The sequence below is a fragment of the Tinamus guttatus genome, unplaced genomic scaffold (assembly GCF_059628265.1).
Source record: "Tinamus guttatus ecotype Peru unplaced genomic scaffold, ASM5962826v1 Tinamus_guttatus_pri_ptg000035l, whole genome shotgun sequence".
NCBI classification, from domain to species: Eukaryota; Metazoa; Chordata; class Aves; order Tinamiformes; family Tinamidae; genus Tinamus; species Tinamus guttatus.
Genome location: NW_028288569.1, coordinates 3,974,636 through 3,990,620, shown reverse-complemented (window position 1 = coordinate 3,990,620; position 15,985 = coordinate 3,974,636). Strand labels below are relative to the sequence as shown.

Here is a 15,985-nt window from a genome sequence, read left to right as displayed (position 1 = left end):
TTGTATAGACCCTGAGAAATCACTTCATAGTGTGGTTTCTTTGGAACTTTAGCAATTGTTTCATGGCAAAATATTTTCTATGCATACCTGGTTCTAGGTAGTTTTTTTTTGCGATTCCTGGATACTAGCATTAGGTTGGATGAATCTGGGCTAGGGTTTTTCAAAAATCATCCTCTGCGTGGGAAAGCCCAGCCTTTCTAATGTTTAAGGAAGCCACAGGAATGCGGACAGAACTCTGGAATTTTAGGTTTAGGAACTACATGCACAGATTTGACACCATAGTTAATATCAAATTATCAAATCAGTGTGCATGGCCTCTTAAACTGATAGAAGAAGGACAATCAGTTTTTTTGCAGCCTCCACATTAAACTTAAGAGTGTTGTTTCCAAACATCTTTCAACGTATTTCTTTATGAATTGTATCTGTAAAGTTTTGCACAAGAAAAGCTAGGTTTGGTCTATTCTACGTATTTTTAAAAATGGTCTCAGAATATATTTCTGAAAGCAATTTGTTTTGGTTACTTTATTTGCAGGTCATAATTTATCTGGTTCACTCGACTTAGCTTTTTTTTTAGCCATCCCATAGACAACAAATAAGATGTCAAACAGAAGTAACCTCCTTTTGGAAGGTTGGATCGGGTAATCAATGAATAAAAATGAAGTTTGTTTGTCTTAGATGTTTCTGAATGCGTTGTCTTTGGTCCTTCGATTCTGCTGGCGCTGAGATAAGATCAGTGCTCTGCTCTTACTGCATGTTCAACTCATTTTGTAAGTGAAAAGGAGGCCACAGTGGTGGTATGTGGGTACACTGTGCCCAGTCAAGCCGTCCGTGCCACATCAGGTTGGAGTACGTGTTGAAGACCCTCCGATCAGGGAAGGAATTCAGGAAGAGTTCAGGAAAGTAAGATAAGAAAGGGAAGGGATGAACAAGAACTGGGGTGGAGGGGAAGGGAAGCATTCGCTACCTTCAGATGGGCCGGCTCCTGCCCTCCCCATGCGGAGCTCCCCGGGCAGCGTCAGCTGGAGCCCATAACAAATCTGGCTACTTTCATAAAGTTGCATCCCAGGCATTAACTTTAGCAAAACAAGCAAACTCTGGTTTGTGGGAAGAAGCTAAGGTTCAGTTAAACATGTGCTGTAGTCCAGTTGGGGTTTAACCTTATGATTGTGGGCACTGCGGCGTCGGAACCAGAAACACAGGAATTGGCACAAGGTATAGGATACAAAGAGTTGAGTTGGGGTGACTGTATGAAGGTATTGCGACCTTTTCTTGCTGTACTTGTTTGGATGTGAAGTACGACGAACCCTTCCTTGCCGTGGAAGAAGCCTGAAAGTTTCCATGAGCTCACTTGGTGCTTGGCAAAGCATTTAGCCTTCACAGGATTAAATGTGTCCTACTGATATTGCAAGGGAGTAATAAACAATTATTAAGGCTCCATTAATTAATGTGTCTGCTGAGCTGTTAGTATAGGAGGTAGTGGAATGCAAAAACATTTGAACTTGAGTTGTGTTCACATTATGATTTGGGCAGTACATTTTTGATTTGAGATTAGCTCTCATATTTAAGAGAGATTTGGGAAAGGGAAAGAAAGTAGAGGTTATGTTCTGTTGCAGAACAGAAGGGAAGTATGCAAGGATATACACAGCATATAGGCTGTGTTTAATATATATGTACTTTCAAATAACTGTTTTACATCATGTTCTTCTTTATAACACCACTGATACGATGGGTGTTTGATCTTTTTCAGATGACTTGGTTTTGTCTCAACAGTGCTATGTTTAATGTGGGCCACGTTCTTCCTTTTGTACATTTGAACTTTATCATTGCTATTTATCAAAAGTTGTGAAAGTAGTTTTAAAAACATCAAGTAAAATATCACATTGTAAGAAATTGTTTTGCTTACAGAAGTGGTAGTCTGATAGAGAGCCCCATAAACTTCGTGGATCAAATGCAACTTAGTTGTATTGTTGTAACAAATGTGTTAAAAGCATAGGGAATAAAATCATGGACTGCATAAAAATATTAAATTCTGTGTTGTAGTGAAATGAAGGTTTGAGTCTGACGCTGCAGTAGATGTTTTCAGCTGTTGGCGTTAATTACATGCTCTACTCTCTCAGCCATGGTCCGTGGTGCTCAAAAAAAGTGCTTTCTTCCATGATGTTCACTTGTTGTATCCTCTGCCTGTTCAGTTCCATTATTTATGTCAGTTCCCTTAGTTCTTAAATTATTACTATTATTATTTTTCCCTTAAGAACAGAGGGTGCGTTATTGTGCACGTAGATCTAACCTAGTTTGCCTGAGTTGGAGGTGCTTTTCACAGGCCTGTGAAGCAGATGCACGTTGAATGCTGCCGCGGGCAGTAACGAGCGGCCGCCTCTCCGCTTGTTAACCAAGCGGGGCCGTGAACAAAGAGCCCTCAGAGGATGCGTCGCCCACTCGCGCCAGGCGCGCGGGGCCGCGTTGCCTCATCTCCGCCCCGGAGCTGGGGCGGGCGGCGCAGGATACGGATGTCTCCATTAATGGAACGGTCTGAAACGACACCCAGAAAGGGATTGGAGCATCGTCTCCGAGGGTTTTAAAGGCGCATTACGTGCGAAGATGTTAGGCTTTCCTCTAGAGTGGCAATCTGAGACTAGGTTGTGCATGAGCTGGCTGAAGTCACAGGTGAAATGTGCTCGACCCAAGAGTAAATCCCAGAAATGATCCTTATTTTCAGAAGCAGCACTCAGTGTTGCAGGAATTGACACTGATGAGTGACGGCCTCATTAGTTTGAAGCACAGAGAGCCTAGCATGTCCAGGAAACTGCTCTGAAGGTTAATTGTGCAATTTCTACATCAGCTGATGCCTGAGCAAGCCTGCTCAGGGTCCTCTCATCTGCCATAGCAATTGATGCTGTCACGAGCTGGACTTCTTTCCCTGCTTTCCGGAAAGTGGAGCTCAGGACTCTTAGGCTGGAACTTGCCGTACAGTTGAATTATAGCATCTGCCAACAAAGGTGTCTTCAGTCTGTGTCCACTTCCAGTATATAATTTATAATTCTGGACATATGTTAGGGACCTGGAACCTTAAACTGCTGTCATTATTTTTAATGGTCATGTGATTGATTTATTTTTTTCTTGCATGAGGTTGTGGAGGCTGCCATTATACTTCTTTAAGCCGTCTTTCAACTAAAATGCTATTTGCAGATGTAGTTGTGCAGCTTGCTCTTTTAAGAACTTTAGAGCACCAAGCTAAAACACCTTGAAAATTGGACCTCAGTGTTGCACTTCTCTGTAAGCCTTTGCATTACAGCCGTGGAAACATAACAGACTCTTTATGAGCTTTGAATTGGGCACAGAGCCGTGTTCATGCAGGTCAAAAGAAAAGGTAGCCCACAAACAGCCCAGACACTTCAGCATCCTGAACTTTGAGACAGGCGTTTGGTTCTTCCCTCAGCTTTGTGTCTTGCTTTGTAGCTCAGTTCCTCTTCTGTAAAAATTAAAAAAAGAGGCAGTAATGTTCCTTACCTCATGGATGTCGCGGGGAAACTTGGGATTACAATGGCTGTTAGCCACAGTGTCCTGAAATGGGTAGGATACCAAAGGGAGAATCTAGTCCTCCTTTTTCTCAGTCTCTACCTGTAAAAATGGGTATTGGTAGGTTGCATGTGCCTTCCTTTGCTTAATGATCTGAGATACGTTGATAACAAGCATGCTAATTAATACAAAAAGTGTTTTTTTAAGTAAATGTACAGGCTTATGCATGCAAGAGTCTCCTTACTTATTTTCTAAAAACTTTGTTTTTCCTCTTCTCTTCCTTACAGATTCCAGTAAGATCATGGCAGAGTACAGCCACACACAAAACCAGATGGATTTACAAAATGCTAGTTTGGGAAAGGCTTCTGTGGTGAATTCACTTGAAAATGGTCTCCAGGATATTATGGAAAACCTCAACCCAAAGAAATACTCCTCAAGTCTCAAATTTAAAACAAATGGGGACTATGCTGGTTCTTATTTAACCCTCTCACAACCTGTGCCCGCTAAACCCAGTCCTTCCTCCAGTGTTAAAAATACCCACTCGATTACCAAAATTCAAGGAGGTAAGCTGTTCCCGTGTGAGAGCCCATATCTTTCGGATAAGAGTATCTCTGCGAAGCATTTGAATTCCATATCTGGCACTTCTCCCTCCTTCGGCGGGTATGGTTTGGGAAGGACAGACTTTGATATCCACGCCAACCGAGAAAATGAAAAATCCCACGGACACGCGGACAAGTTTCACTACTCAAAGTACAGTCAAAAAAACAAGTCGTACGACAACGTCTACTTCCCAGGAATGCTGGACACGAAGAAGATCTCCGGCTCGCTTCTCACCATGTGGAATGGAAGCTCGGGGAGTGAACTGATGCTTTCCCCTGCGAGCAATTCGGGGGCAGCCAGCATGCCTTCGAGCCCAAAGCAAGGCAGGAGGGTGAACGTTCAAGACAGCCTGGCTCTGCACGCGAGGCCAGCTAAGCACCGGGATGTGGTGACAGAGCCTCTGAGTTCACGACCTAGGAAATACTCCGGCGGATCTCTAAGTCATATGGGAATGTACAGTCGTTCCCTGCCCAGACTTTATAAAGCAACAGAAAACCAGTTGGTGCCATTGAGTTTGCCCCCAAGAAACTCTCTGGGTAATACTAAAAGGAAAAAACTTGGAGAAAAAGATCTACCTCAGAATGCTTTAGATGCTGATAATTACCTGAATTTTTCTTCTTGCAGCTCAGGGGTTTTGCCACATGCAAATTCTGTGTCGGAGAATAATCCCTATGTTAGTTCCACTCTTAGTGTTCCTCCGAGCCCTCGAATTGCTAAAAAAATGCTCTTAGCTTCTTCTTCCTCCTTTCTTTCTGATGATTTTGATAGATTTGGGCTCTCAGGAACAAGTCCCAGTAATTCTTTCTCCCCTGTGGATTTTGACAGATCATTCTCTGTCAGAAGAAACCTTTCCACTAGTTCCATAGAATTTGATGAAATGGATTTGGAAAGCTTCAGACAGACACCAAACTCACTGCAAACTTCTGTAAGAGAACGGAAGAACAGCATTAGTTCCATTTCTGGAAGAGAGGACCTCATGGATTATCACAGGAGACAGAGGGAAGAGAGACTTAGGGAGCAAGAGATGGAACGTCTGGTAATTTTTCATTTTATTTTTTCCTGACAGTTAATGTTTGCAAAATGCCCTTTCCAAATCTAGCCGTTAGAAGGGTACAGTAAAACATAAGCTGTTGTGTTTGGAAATTCAGATCTCATCTACTTGAGATGCATTGCTTATTATGGCAGTCCTTGAAGCTAATACTTAAATAGTATGCTGCTTTAACAGCTCATATTCTATCATTCAGCCATCTTAAAAAAAATAATGTTGGGACCCGCATAATTTGTGATCATTCATCCTGTGGGCTCTGTTAAAATGTCTACCTATGTAAAACCCACAAATTGCACTGAAGAGATCCAGCACTTCTGCTTAGTTCATGGCTGTTCATTTGCAACCTATGTCTTCATTGCAAGCTGCTTGGAGTCATGGTTGTATACGTGCAGTCCTGTGGATTCATGTACACATTGGTGAAGGTTTTGTCAGAATATTATGCAGTATTCAGAACATACAAGGAGAGGAAAAACAGTTTCGTATCATTTCTTTTTCCCCTAAGAGGATACCTAGCATTTATTCATTTTTTTTTTTTTCTGGGACTATAAAGTCTAACTGTTTTCATGTATTAAAATTATACAGATTTTATTATTCACCAAGAACTTGAGGTTATTAAATGGGCAAATTTGTATTAGCGAGCACTCGCCTCAGATTTGTACAATAACTTTTTATTTTGTGTGCTTTAAACACAATTTTGTATTTTTGAGGAAAATGAAAACGGGATGCTCCTGAACCTCTCTAGCTCGCGTACAGTCCAGGTGGAGCCTGCGGTGAAGCTGACTTCTCATGCATGCTTATTCCCGTGGCCAGAGAGGGGAAATACGAGGAGGGAAACCTGAGGAGGGAAGAGTGGTGCTGGTCATTTGAGGCCAGAGACCTCAGGGCGCGCTGAGTGTGCAGGTCGTGGCCCCCATTCTGAGCCAAGGGTTTGAACGGTTTCAGGAGCGGGATCAGAGTCTGTTCCAATCTGTCCCTCCAGTGCTGCGTGCATCCTGGACACAACCTCAGCTGAGAGGAATTTTTTTACGAGGGCAAAGTCCTTCATTTTCATTATTGGCCTGCTCAGAGGTGTGTTTTTATGAAACACGTGTTACGGGTTTGCAAGACACTGTAAAAATGCTCGGCGTGGCTCGCTCGAAGGCAGACATCCGAAATTCGGGCCCGGGTTTAACAGAGCAGCAGGCGTGCCCGCTCTCCCCGCTCCCCGTTGCCGTCGGGGCACCGGCTTTGCCACGTTACCTTGTGCCGTTGCCGCTGGAAGCGTCCGCAGGCCCCGCGTGGAGCAGGGCCTTGTGGTGCCTCAGGGACACCGCGAGGTTTTGAAGGGCCTTGTGGTGCCTCAGGAGATTTTGAAGGGGGAGGAGATTCAGTTGCCAGTGGAAGTGATCAAGGTAGCTCAGGAAAAGTTGTTGCCCTTGCCTGCAAAAGCAAAAAACCACCAGCAGAATCCTTACACATGATTTCTCTTTCTTCCTCTCTCTTCTCCCTAACATGATTTTACCTCATTTTGAATTTTCTTCTTTTCTAGTCCTTTGGAAAACAAGATCTTACTTAATATTTTGTGTGTGTAAAGTGGTTTTCTTATCATCAGACATTTTTCATTCAGCGATTCTTTAAATGTGAGAGAGTCAGCCGTAAAAGGCAGCACAGTACAACATATTTATATTTTATTCTATATTTATATTCCGACTCTTTTGTGGTGAAAGACTGCAGCTATTAAGGGGTTGTTTCTGCAGTCAGTAATGCTAAAATTTGCCCTGATATTATATGTGGACGTAAAGTTTTTTTTTTTTTTTTCTCCTCACTTCCCAAAACAATATTTTTTCAATATTTTTTTCAAGTGCTGATACTTTAGCAAGACAGTTTGGCTGTTTTTTTTTCCCAGCGTGTATTTTCTTTTTGAAAAACACGATAAAGTTTTATTTGTTGCATATAATTTAAACAGGAAGGAAGGCATTTCCTCCTGCTTGAATTCGTCTTCTCAGCAGGATCCTGCTGTTATTTTTCCTTGTTTTATGTGGCCAAAGAGTTGATAATCAGGGCACTGCCTCACCCAGTGGTCAAGGAGTAAGAGGGAATAACCCACAAAATTAGTTCCCAAATCTATGTGAGGAAGAGGTGTGTTATATATAAAAATGCACTCCCTTACTGTGCCTGTTGGAGCCCCCATCAACCCTTGTGCACGCAGGGCCTGGCCTGTTTGGTTTTGGCCTTCTCAGTGGACCAGAGCTCGCTGAGCCTTCCCAACATCCAGCCGGAGTTTGGAAAGAGCAGCTTTGGGCTCACTGGGACAGGGAGCGGGCAAAGGCGAGAGCTGCCCTGGGTTTGCACCCGCCTGCTTCTAGGGGGAGAAACAAGCAAAGCAGTGCTGTTCAACAGCAAAAATGTGCACTCAGGAGTGTAAGTGCCAAGTACAAGTCCAGGGTGAGCAGCTTGTAGATAAACAGCTGGGGAAATGTAGTCTATTTTTATACATTTTTTGGCTCGTATGTGTTGTGCTTCTGAAGCAGCATAGGCAGAAGAAAAGCTAAGGACTATTCAGAGAGCGTTATCGGAAGCGTGGCGCTCGTTTCAGAGGGTCACACTGCTGCAGAGCCCAGCTACAGCGTGGAGCTTGGTTTGCGTCGGTCCTGCTGCTCCAGCTCCTGCTGGCAGAGAGCAGGTTTAGGTGTTGTGTTTGCCCGCTGCAATTCGCCTCTGAACTTTGGGGCCTGGACACGTTACAGTTTAGCTAAGTAGCTGCCCTTGATCTCCCTTTTTTTTTTTTTTTTTTTCCTCCATAGGAATTATTCTGTGAGATTTACTTGTGAAATCTGTGAAACCCGTGCTTGGTTTGCTTTTTAAGTGTGTGCGTTTGCTCCCCCTGCGCAGAGAGGTTACGTATATACGTGTGCGTTTGGTGTTTCTATCTCCCGCTTTCTTCGGTTTTCCTTTTATGGCTGGATTTCCCAAAGCCAGCAGAACACTGGTGTCACTTAGATTGTCTGTGGCTTGAGAAACGCAAGGAAGCGGCGTTCCCATTGCAGCCCTCTGCCCGGTCCTACTGCCAGGAGCCGGAGGAGCAGGTGGGCTGCCAGGAGGATGCTCCTCCAGCAACACAAGCGGGATCCGTGAGAGTCTCCCTGGGCTTCCTCTCCAGCCGGGCTGCCCAGGCATTCGGTCCTGCTGCGGGGATGTTTATACCAGTTGTAAACAAGTGGAAGTCAGGGTAAGCTGTTGCTAAAGTTAACCCGTGACAGTGATACACCACAGAAAACTTCAGCACTGCGGTCCAATTCTCTTCCCCGAGACGCAGGTAGTGGTTGGAATTCCTCCTTAAAAAAAGATGAAACTCATTTTTTTTTTCTGTCTGAACTAAAAATCTGGTTGTTGCTACTGGAATTGAAGGAGAGCTGTTCTGGGCAGCCTTGGAGGGGGTCAGGGGATGGCACGGCACAGGCGTACATATACTCACATAGACACTGAGGCCATCTATTCTGTTTGCTACCCACTCTTTTGAATAGCACCAACCTTGGTGGATTCTTGGTGCTGTTTAAGCAGTGCAATGTATTTCCCCTAGATGGTGCTAGATGTTTAAAGATTACTTGGGCAGGATTTCAAAGATACCTTCCATAGGCCGGCTGTCTATATGCGTCTGTAAACATATGTTTATAGCTTTACTACATGTGAGATTTATACTTGGAGAGATTTCAGCTTATCAGAGCAATGACAAGCCATAATAAAGCTTGAGGAGCTTGTTTTCTGTGGTCTCTTTTTTTCCCCACGATCAGCTCAGCATTGTTTTGTATACAGGAAATAATATAAAGCTACCTGTATTCTGTGAAGTATTTAACATTGATTCATTGCAATTTTGTATGCTGTGCTCCTGTGAGGGAAATTTTGGTCCTTCCAAAGCGGTATAGCTTCAAAACTATGGATAAGAGAGCTTATAGAGCTTACTGATCTCTTAATGCTGCTTGGAAAATCTCACATGCATGTTTTAAAAATTATGGCAGTGTATCTTTTTATAGATCCTTTAATTATGGTAGTGTATGTTTTTATAAATCCTTTAATTATGCAGTATCTCAGCTGCACCTAAGGCCATAAGTGATTAAGGTCTTACTCTAGAAGGGTAAATAAAGGCTAGATCAAGATATTTTTTTTCCACCACTGATATCTGACAGTCTTTTTACTGTTACAAATGGCTATTTAACAACAGCTTAATTTAGTAGAAAAGTGAGTGCCATACAATTTTTTTATCAAAATATTTCTGTAGCATCCTTAATCATGCGAAGTATGGATTTAGTTTAACTTATCTTCAAAATACGGGTGAATAACTAATTGCCAAATAGATGTGTGGTTTTATTTCAAGGATATGTATGCGTAATTTTTGCAACTATGTTCTATCAAACGGAACAGGATGGAAATCAGATAGAAATCAATTTCAGTAGAACTTATTTTATTTGCAGAACTTAATTAGGTATCAGGCTAAAACTTGTGCTTTAGACTGTTAACCCGGGTGTAACATAAAAATGAGGGTCTTGCAGAAGTCCTGCAGGAGGAAGAGGCCTCGATGCGCACGAAGCGCCGCACTGGGCTGAGCGAGGAGAGCTCGTGCCGCTCGGTGCTGGAAGGCCATTCCTCGTGACTGCCCGGGGGTGTTTTGGGGGCTCCTGCTGCTTCGTCAGGAGCCAAATCCACTCCTGCGGCGCAGGAGCTAATTCTGCAGCAGCTCTGCCCTGTCGCTGCCAGGGAGCAGCTGGAGCGCCGGCCTTCCCCGCTCCCGGCCCTCCGCTCCGTCCGTGTCCGGATGGGGACGGCGAGGAGGAGCGGGCGCAGCCTGCAGCCTCCCCGGGGCCTTGGCTCGTGCTGACCTCGTAGCCGAACGGCTAAGCGGAAACTATGAAATCTGTGAGGCTGAAGTGAGAAACCGGGGCAAAGCAGAGGGGAGAGAAGGGGAAGAACAGCTGTAGGGCTGCGTTCAGACCCTTTTGAAAGTCTAGCTGTGAAATAAGTTTCTATCTCCGTATCTGACAAATGTGAAAGCGTTGGTGCCTTAAAAAAACTGGAAGGAAAGCGGAGCCTTTCATCAGCCTTGTGACCTGAAGGTGTTAGAGAGAGAAGGTTTGGGGAGACTTGTCCTGCTGCTTTCGCCTGTCTTTGCTCATCTTTCTGCTCCTTTTGGCTGCTGCACCGAGCTTACGCTGCGAAGCTGGTAGTTGTCCTGCACAAGAGGTCTTTAAGGGGCAGCGCTGGAGAAGCGCTGCTGTTGGTAGGTGAGAAGCAGCAGCAGCAGCCTCCCCTTCAGAGCACAGTAATTCTTGTTGGCGTCGGCTGTAAAAGATGGAGGCTGCACATGTATTTTTAATGAAATCTTGGGTTGTGCAGCTGCTAATGGCACTTTATCTAAAAAGCTTCCTGCTCGCCACAGTTGACATCACCTCTTCACTCTGGTAGAATTTGTATATGTGACCTGCAGCAGATGAGTAAACGCCGGGATCATTGGCGTTATTGCTGTGAATGGTGGGAGTTATTTCCCTCTGCTATTTCAGAGTATTTTTCTTCACAGTGTGCCAGAGGTGTCTCTTAATGTCACTATTTATTGGTGATAGAGGAGGGTTGTTACTCAGCCTTATCCCATCCTCCTTCTGCACGTAGATCCCCAGCCGTGCATACATGGTAGGTAGCTCTGCCAGTGCCTACAGGGCTGAAACTGCCAGTGCTGCGAGTGCACCCCCCTGCACCCCTCTTCAGAACAGCTAAAAGAGCCGAGGATAATCTGTGGAGATGCTCTAGTTTAGTCGAAAAGACATTTTATGAGCAAATATCCTGAAAGGAGGGGGAGTAAAATTGCTTGGGGCTTGATTCAGCACCCCTCCCTCCCCCCAGAATCAATTTTAACCCATCTCGTTTCTTTTGACATACCTTTCTTCTCCACTGTGTTCAGCCTCACAATCAGCACGTCTAGGATTTCCTGTAAAATCTCTGAGTGGATTTTCCATGTGCTACCGTTTCTGTATTTTTTGATTGCGAAGGTGCTTTCCTGGCCGGGTGCTTGACTCAGAAATTTATGCTGGAACAGCTAAATGCAGGTGTGCTGGAGCTGGAATGAGCTGGCTGAGATGAAATGATGAGAATAGAGCGTATAAAATAGCCACAGAGCTTCCTGTCCATGAGCCTCCTGGCGCATGTCGAAATAGAAGCGAGAGGTAGCGGCATTTCTGTAATGTGTCTGAAAGCTGATCGGGAATTTTTTGAAGACTGACAGAGATTTCCCTCTAACTTTTACATTTTCCCAACCATGTGCGACTTTAGCGGGGAAGAAAGATTCTCACAAAGGGATACGTTTGCACTGAGAACTTCTTACTGTAGCGTTTTGGCTAGGATAAGCAGCAGTTGCAATTGAAACCCCGGTTTTTCCTGTTTTTATTGAAGGAACAGGGGCTGGCAGGGTGGGAAGCGATAGATGTTGTTGTGGCAGGGAGGGATGGTGTTTTATATTCTCACGCTGTGCTTCCCCTCCACAGCCGCTTTGAGGATTGTGTTATGGGGCCAGGCCTGGTGCTGTCACAACAGCGCGAGCCGCGTAATTCCCGGAGATCCCAGCCAGCACTTGCACAGCGCTTTAGGAATTGGGTCGCGTGGCCAAAAGCCTTGGTAAGAGGGAGGATAGCAGCTCTGGAGGGGAAGGAGACCAGCCTGGGAGTCCCGTGGTGGATGCATGGTGGGAACAAGGGTTTGGGGAGTTCGGATTAGGCTTCTTTGGGGTTGACGGATCTCTGGAGCATCTGCTGAACCAGATATTTCACGGAAATTTTGAGTGAGGAATTGCTACCCCAGAGCTGCCCAGGGCTTCAGTAATTTCCATAGTTTATTTCTGGCTGTGTTGTTCCAGGTGACTTCAGAGAAAAGTGCAGGAAACCTGCAGCGCAAACCTAGGGAAGCGTTGCTGCCTGAAGGCAAAGCTTCTGGCTCGCGGCTCTTTTTCAGTTGGGTAGAGCTTGGAAACAGATGGGTCCGGGGTCTCTCTGAAGTGTGCAAGTGTGGGTCACAGTTAGCTGTGGGTGATCTGGGGTAGTGTAAATGCATGATGCGTTTGGCCGTGTAATCTTTGGGCCATAAAGAGCCAGATTCTTGTAAGCTAGTGTTAAATCTTCATAGAACTGCAGTGGTTTATTTAAGGAGAGATGGAAACATACACGGCCCTAACTCTTGCTTGATTCTTGCTATCACTTGCTGCTGCATTGAGGGTGTTAGGATCATAAGAAATAGCCTTTTGCAAATCCTATTTGGAAATGTCTTGCCAGTTAGAACGTGGAAACTGAATGCTGCTACAGTGGTTCGGGGAAAGGAGGCTGATGTTTGCTTCTTTGGGGCTTTATTTTTAATGCGATTAGAAATCAGAGGCTTTCCTAGAAATAAGAATTGTGGTGATTAGTGCAGGTGTTAATGCCAGGCATGGAACTTTCACAGTGACGCTTTTTCCTGCGGAATTTTCAATAGGCTTATGGTAAGCAATTTTCAGTTTAACTTATTGTTTTTTCTTTAGCAAAAGAAACATGACATTATGTAGATGCACCATGCCTTAAGAATGAGAAGCTCAAACAGTTTGATCTGAAATAGAAGTTAAGCGGTGTTATGCATAGAATAAAATAAAACAAGTGGGGCATTTAAATCCGTTTCATCAGTATCACAGAGATTTTAAAAAATCGGGAATTAAATGTTTACTGGACATTGGAGCATGTCAAGTCAAAACTGACAAAGCTATTCAGATTCTCAAGTTTTAAATGTTAGTTTGAATCTATGTGGAATTTGATGTAAATATTTTCCCCGTTTTGGTACGTTCAACATCTGCTGCATTTTAGCTGTGATGCTACATTTATGCGTGTAGGGATTTGAACAGGGTGTTTCAAAAGTGGATTAATTCCCTTGCCCCCTCAAGGGAATCAAAGTTTACAGAAAATCCTCCAAAATCAGCGATAAATGAGTTCATGGAAAGTCTTTGCAGTGTCTCACAGTTTAGTAGAAGTATAGCGTAAAGTACAAATTGTATAGTGCAGAGTGGAACAATTAGCAATTTATAAAGTAAGCTAAGTAGGGTTTGGTTAAAGTGACATGAATAAACAATATTAATATTCATCTTCTACATTGGAAAGAGAGGTAAATGTTAGCACATGTTAAGGTGAATAGCTACTTGTTTCTGGGGAATGTACATTTATTTTTTAGGATTTTCATACCTGTTATCTTTGGTTCTTCAGGTTATACAGTACTTATCTATATGAATCTGTTCATTATCTTTAATGGAATTGTATGGCTGTAATCTTCCACTTTTTTTTTTTCTTTTTTTTTTTAAGAGAAAACCAGTAAATCTAGTTTTGACTTAGTGATATATCCTTCTTTTAACCAGGAGCGTCAGCGGTTGGAGACAATCCTCAACTTGTGTGCAGAATACTCCAAACCTGACAGTGACCCTGCTACGTCTACAACGGTTGCCGATGTTCAAAAAATTAACAAAGAACTTGAAAAGCTTCAGCTATCAGATGAAGATTCAGTGTTTGAAGATTCACAAATGAATCTTGAAACACGGTTCAGAAACCACTTGAAATCATCTGCGAGTGATTCAGATTTTTCGGAGCTGAGCAATCACAGTCGCAGTGCTGGTGCTTTCCTTTCCTCCAGAGGGTTGAAAGGTGACGAACACTTCAATGACACCATGAAGACTCCACCTCTAGCTGCTTCTGCCTTCCTGAAGGATTCCACGGAATCTTCCTACTTAAGTATCACACCAAAGGTAACACCGTGTGGAAAGAAATACTGCAACCTAGGATTGCATACTTGAAATTCTCCTATAGAAATCAGTTTTCAAAGCAGGGGTTGCACTCGGGGTGGTTTAGGTATGAATCTTAATCTCAGAGTCAATCCAGCTTTGTAGCCACCACCAGAAATAGCAATTATTTCATTTGCTATAATATAAGCTATTTACATTGGAAGCTTTTTTTCAAGGCATGTATTGACCAGGGAGAGGTTTTTGTATTTTCCGTGGGAGAATGGTTTAACAATTTAAAGCTACCTTGCTAAGCACTGTTTCAGAAGTCCTATTTTGAACTATCACTGTGTGGAGGTTTACCCGAGAGGGAAGTTCTGCCACTTCCCCCTAGGCTGAGACTCCTGTTTTCTGTAAAGAGAGGAGGGTGTTTTCTTGCTGGTGGGCTGGTATAGTTGTGGAGAGGGGCAAGAGAAATTGCCTGAGCTGAGTTTACTGCCCTGTCCCCTTCCCCTGGAATGGAGCTAAGCCACTTGTTTAATCGGCACTGCAAGGCAAGTCCTACATTTGCTGCAGTTTTGCTATGAAAAGGGAGTTGTCCTTTAAAAAATGAACTAAGGGCATTCCTGACAATTGAAACATCAGATTTCTGGTTTGTGTACAGGTTTTCAGGCTGTTCCCATCTGGAGGTCTTTCCTTCAGCTAAGACAGCAACAACCTAGTTGGTGGAGTGGGAAAGGCCTTCCATTTGTTTTTAGATCAGAGCCCAAGTTCTCCTGTGTTAGACAAGCCCTCCAGCAGGATCTGCTGGTAGGCTTTGCCTTAAAGATTAGAATGAAGATCTTGAGAAGAAGAGCCATAGCAGCAGGTTTCTGTTTAACAGTGTACATATTAAAAATATTTCTATGTTTCTCCTTGTTTCTGTGAGAGTATATATATGCTATATTCAGTATGGTTGCGTGTCTAACAAGTTTTATTTTTGTTTAACTTGCATACATGCTTATGTTCAACAGAAGTATGTGAAAAAGAACAGAGAGAGAATAGAAAAATGTTTTGTCTTATAGAAGGGTGCTTTTTCTGGATATGTGCTGAGTTGTTCAGTGTAAAAAAGATGTTAAAGAGAAACCTGCTGTTCACTTAACCTTATCAGTGCTTTGTGTTATTTGAAAGTTGCTAGGTCATTTCATTAGCCTGTTACTCTGCTCCTGCATTTCCCTCACGTTCGTGTCTGTTACGTTCTTCGACCGAGTCAGAGATCCTATTTTAAATCCCTGTTGGGAAGTGGAAACTGAAGATGTTATGTCAGCATTATCCGAACAGGATACCGGACAAAAGGAAGCTTTCCTGCTAGGATTACTAATGCTAATCAAGGAATACCATTCATGCAGTGTGAAGGATGATCAGCTAAGTCCACAGAAAAACAGCAGCAAGCAACAGCACTAGTGCAGCACGGCTCATTGTTTCAAAATATCAGGGTCAGATTTGTCCATGTTAAATTGCCTGCGCTCAGAATAGCCACGCAGGAGCTGAGCTGCCTCTGAGCAAGGCCGCGTGGTTGAGGGGGGAATGCAGAGCCCTGCACGCAGCCCCCTCCTCATTCCCACTGGAAACGGTGTGTGAGCCACCTTGCAAAAGTAGTCTCGAGTCCCCGGGGTCAGGTGAACGTGAAGAATACTTCTGAAACACAGTGCTATCTTAATATAGCCTTTTCTGGGATAATAAGGTCACAATATTTTCTTAATAAGTTTGTTTCATTCTTGTCACCGTCATCTAATACGTAAATGGCAATGAAAAGAGCGATGTCAGGGATGCTCCTTCCGTCAGTGCTAACTAGGAGAGAGGACCAAGTTTTGTCTCTGCTTTACAAAAGATGCCATCTTCAGTTAAAAAAAAGTCATATTCTACATTCTGGATTTTGTTGTATGCACAGCTAAAATAACACAGAAAAAGTATCTTCATCTATTGTATTTCCATAAGGGAAAATTGGACATTTACAACCTAAATAGCACAGCACGTAAAATATTGTCAAGAGACAGATTTTAATAACTCCTAGAATATGAACAATATTTACTATTCAG

The 15,985-nt window shown here is 43.5% G+C and overlaps 1 protein-coding gene across 1 annotated transcript in view; it reads left to right on the top strand.

Annotated features, from left to right (window-relative positions):
• The window catches only part of PHLDB2 (pleckstrin homology like domain family B member 2), an 84,933-nt gene that overhangs the window by 29,335 nt on the left and 39,613 nt on the right, over positions 1-15,985 (top strand). The window contains exons 2-3 of the mRNA XM_088533653.1: positions 3,804-5,152; positions 13,551-13,934. Coding sequence (XP_088389779.1) covers positions 3,818-5,152; positions 13,551-13,934 — 1,719 coding nt within the window. The 5' untranslated portion in view covers positions 3,804-3,817. The remainder of the gene's footprint in view (positions 1-3,803; positions 5,153-13,550; positions 13,935-15,985) is intronic.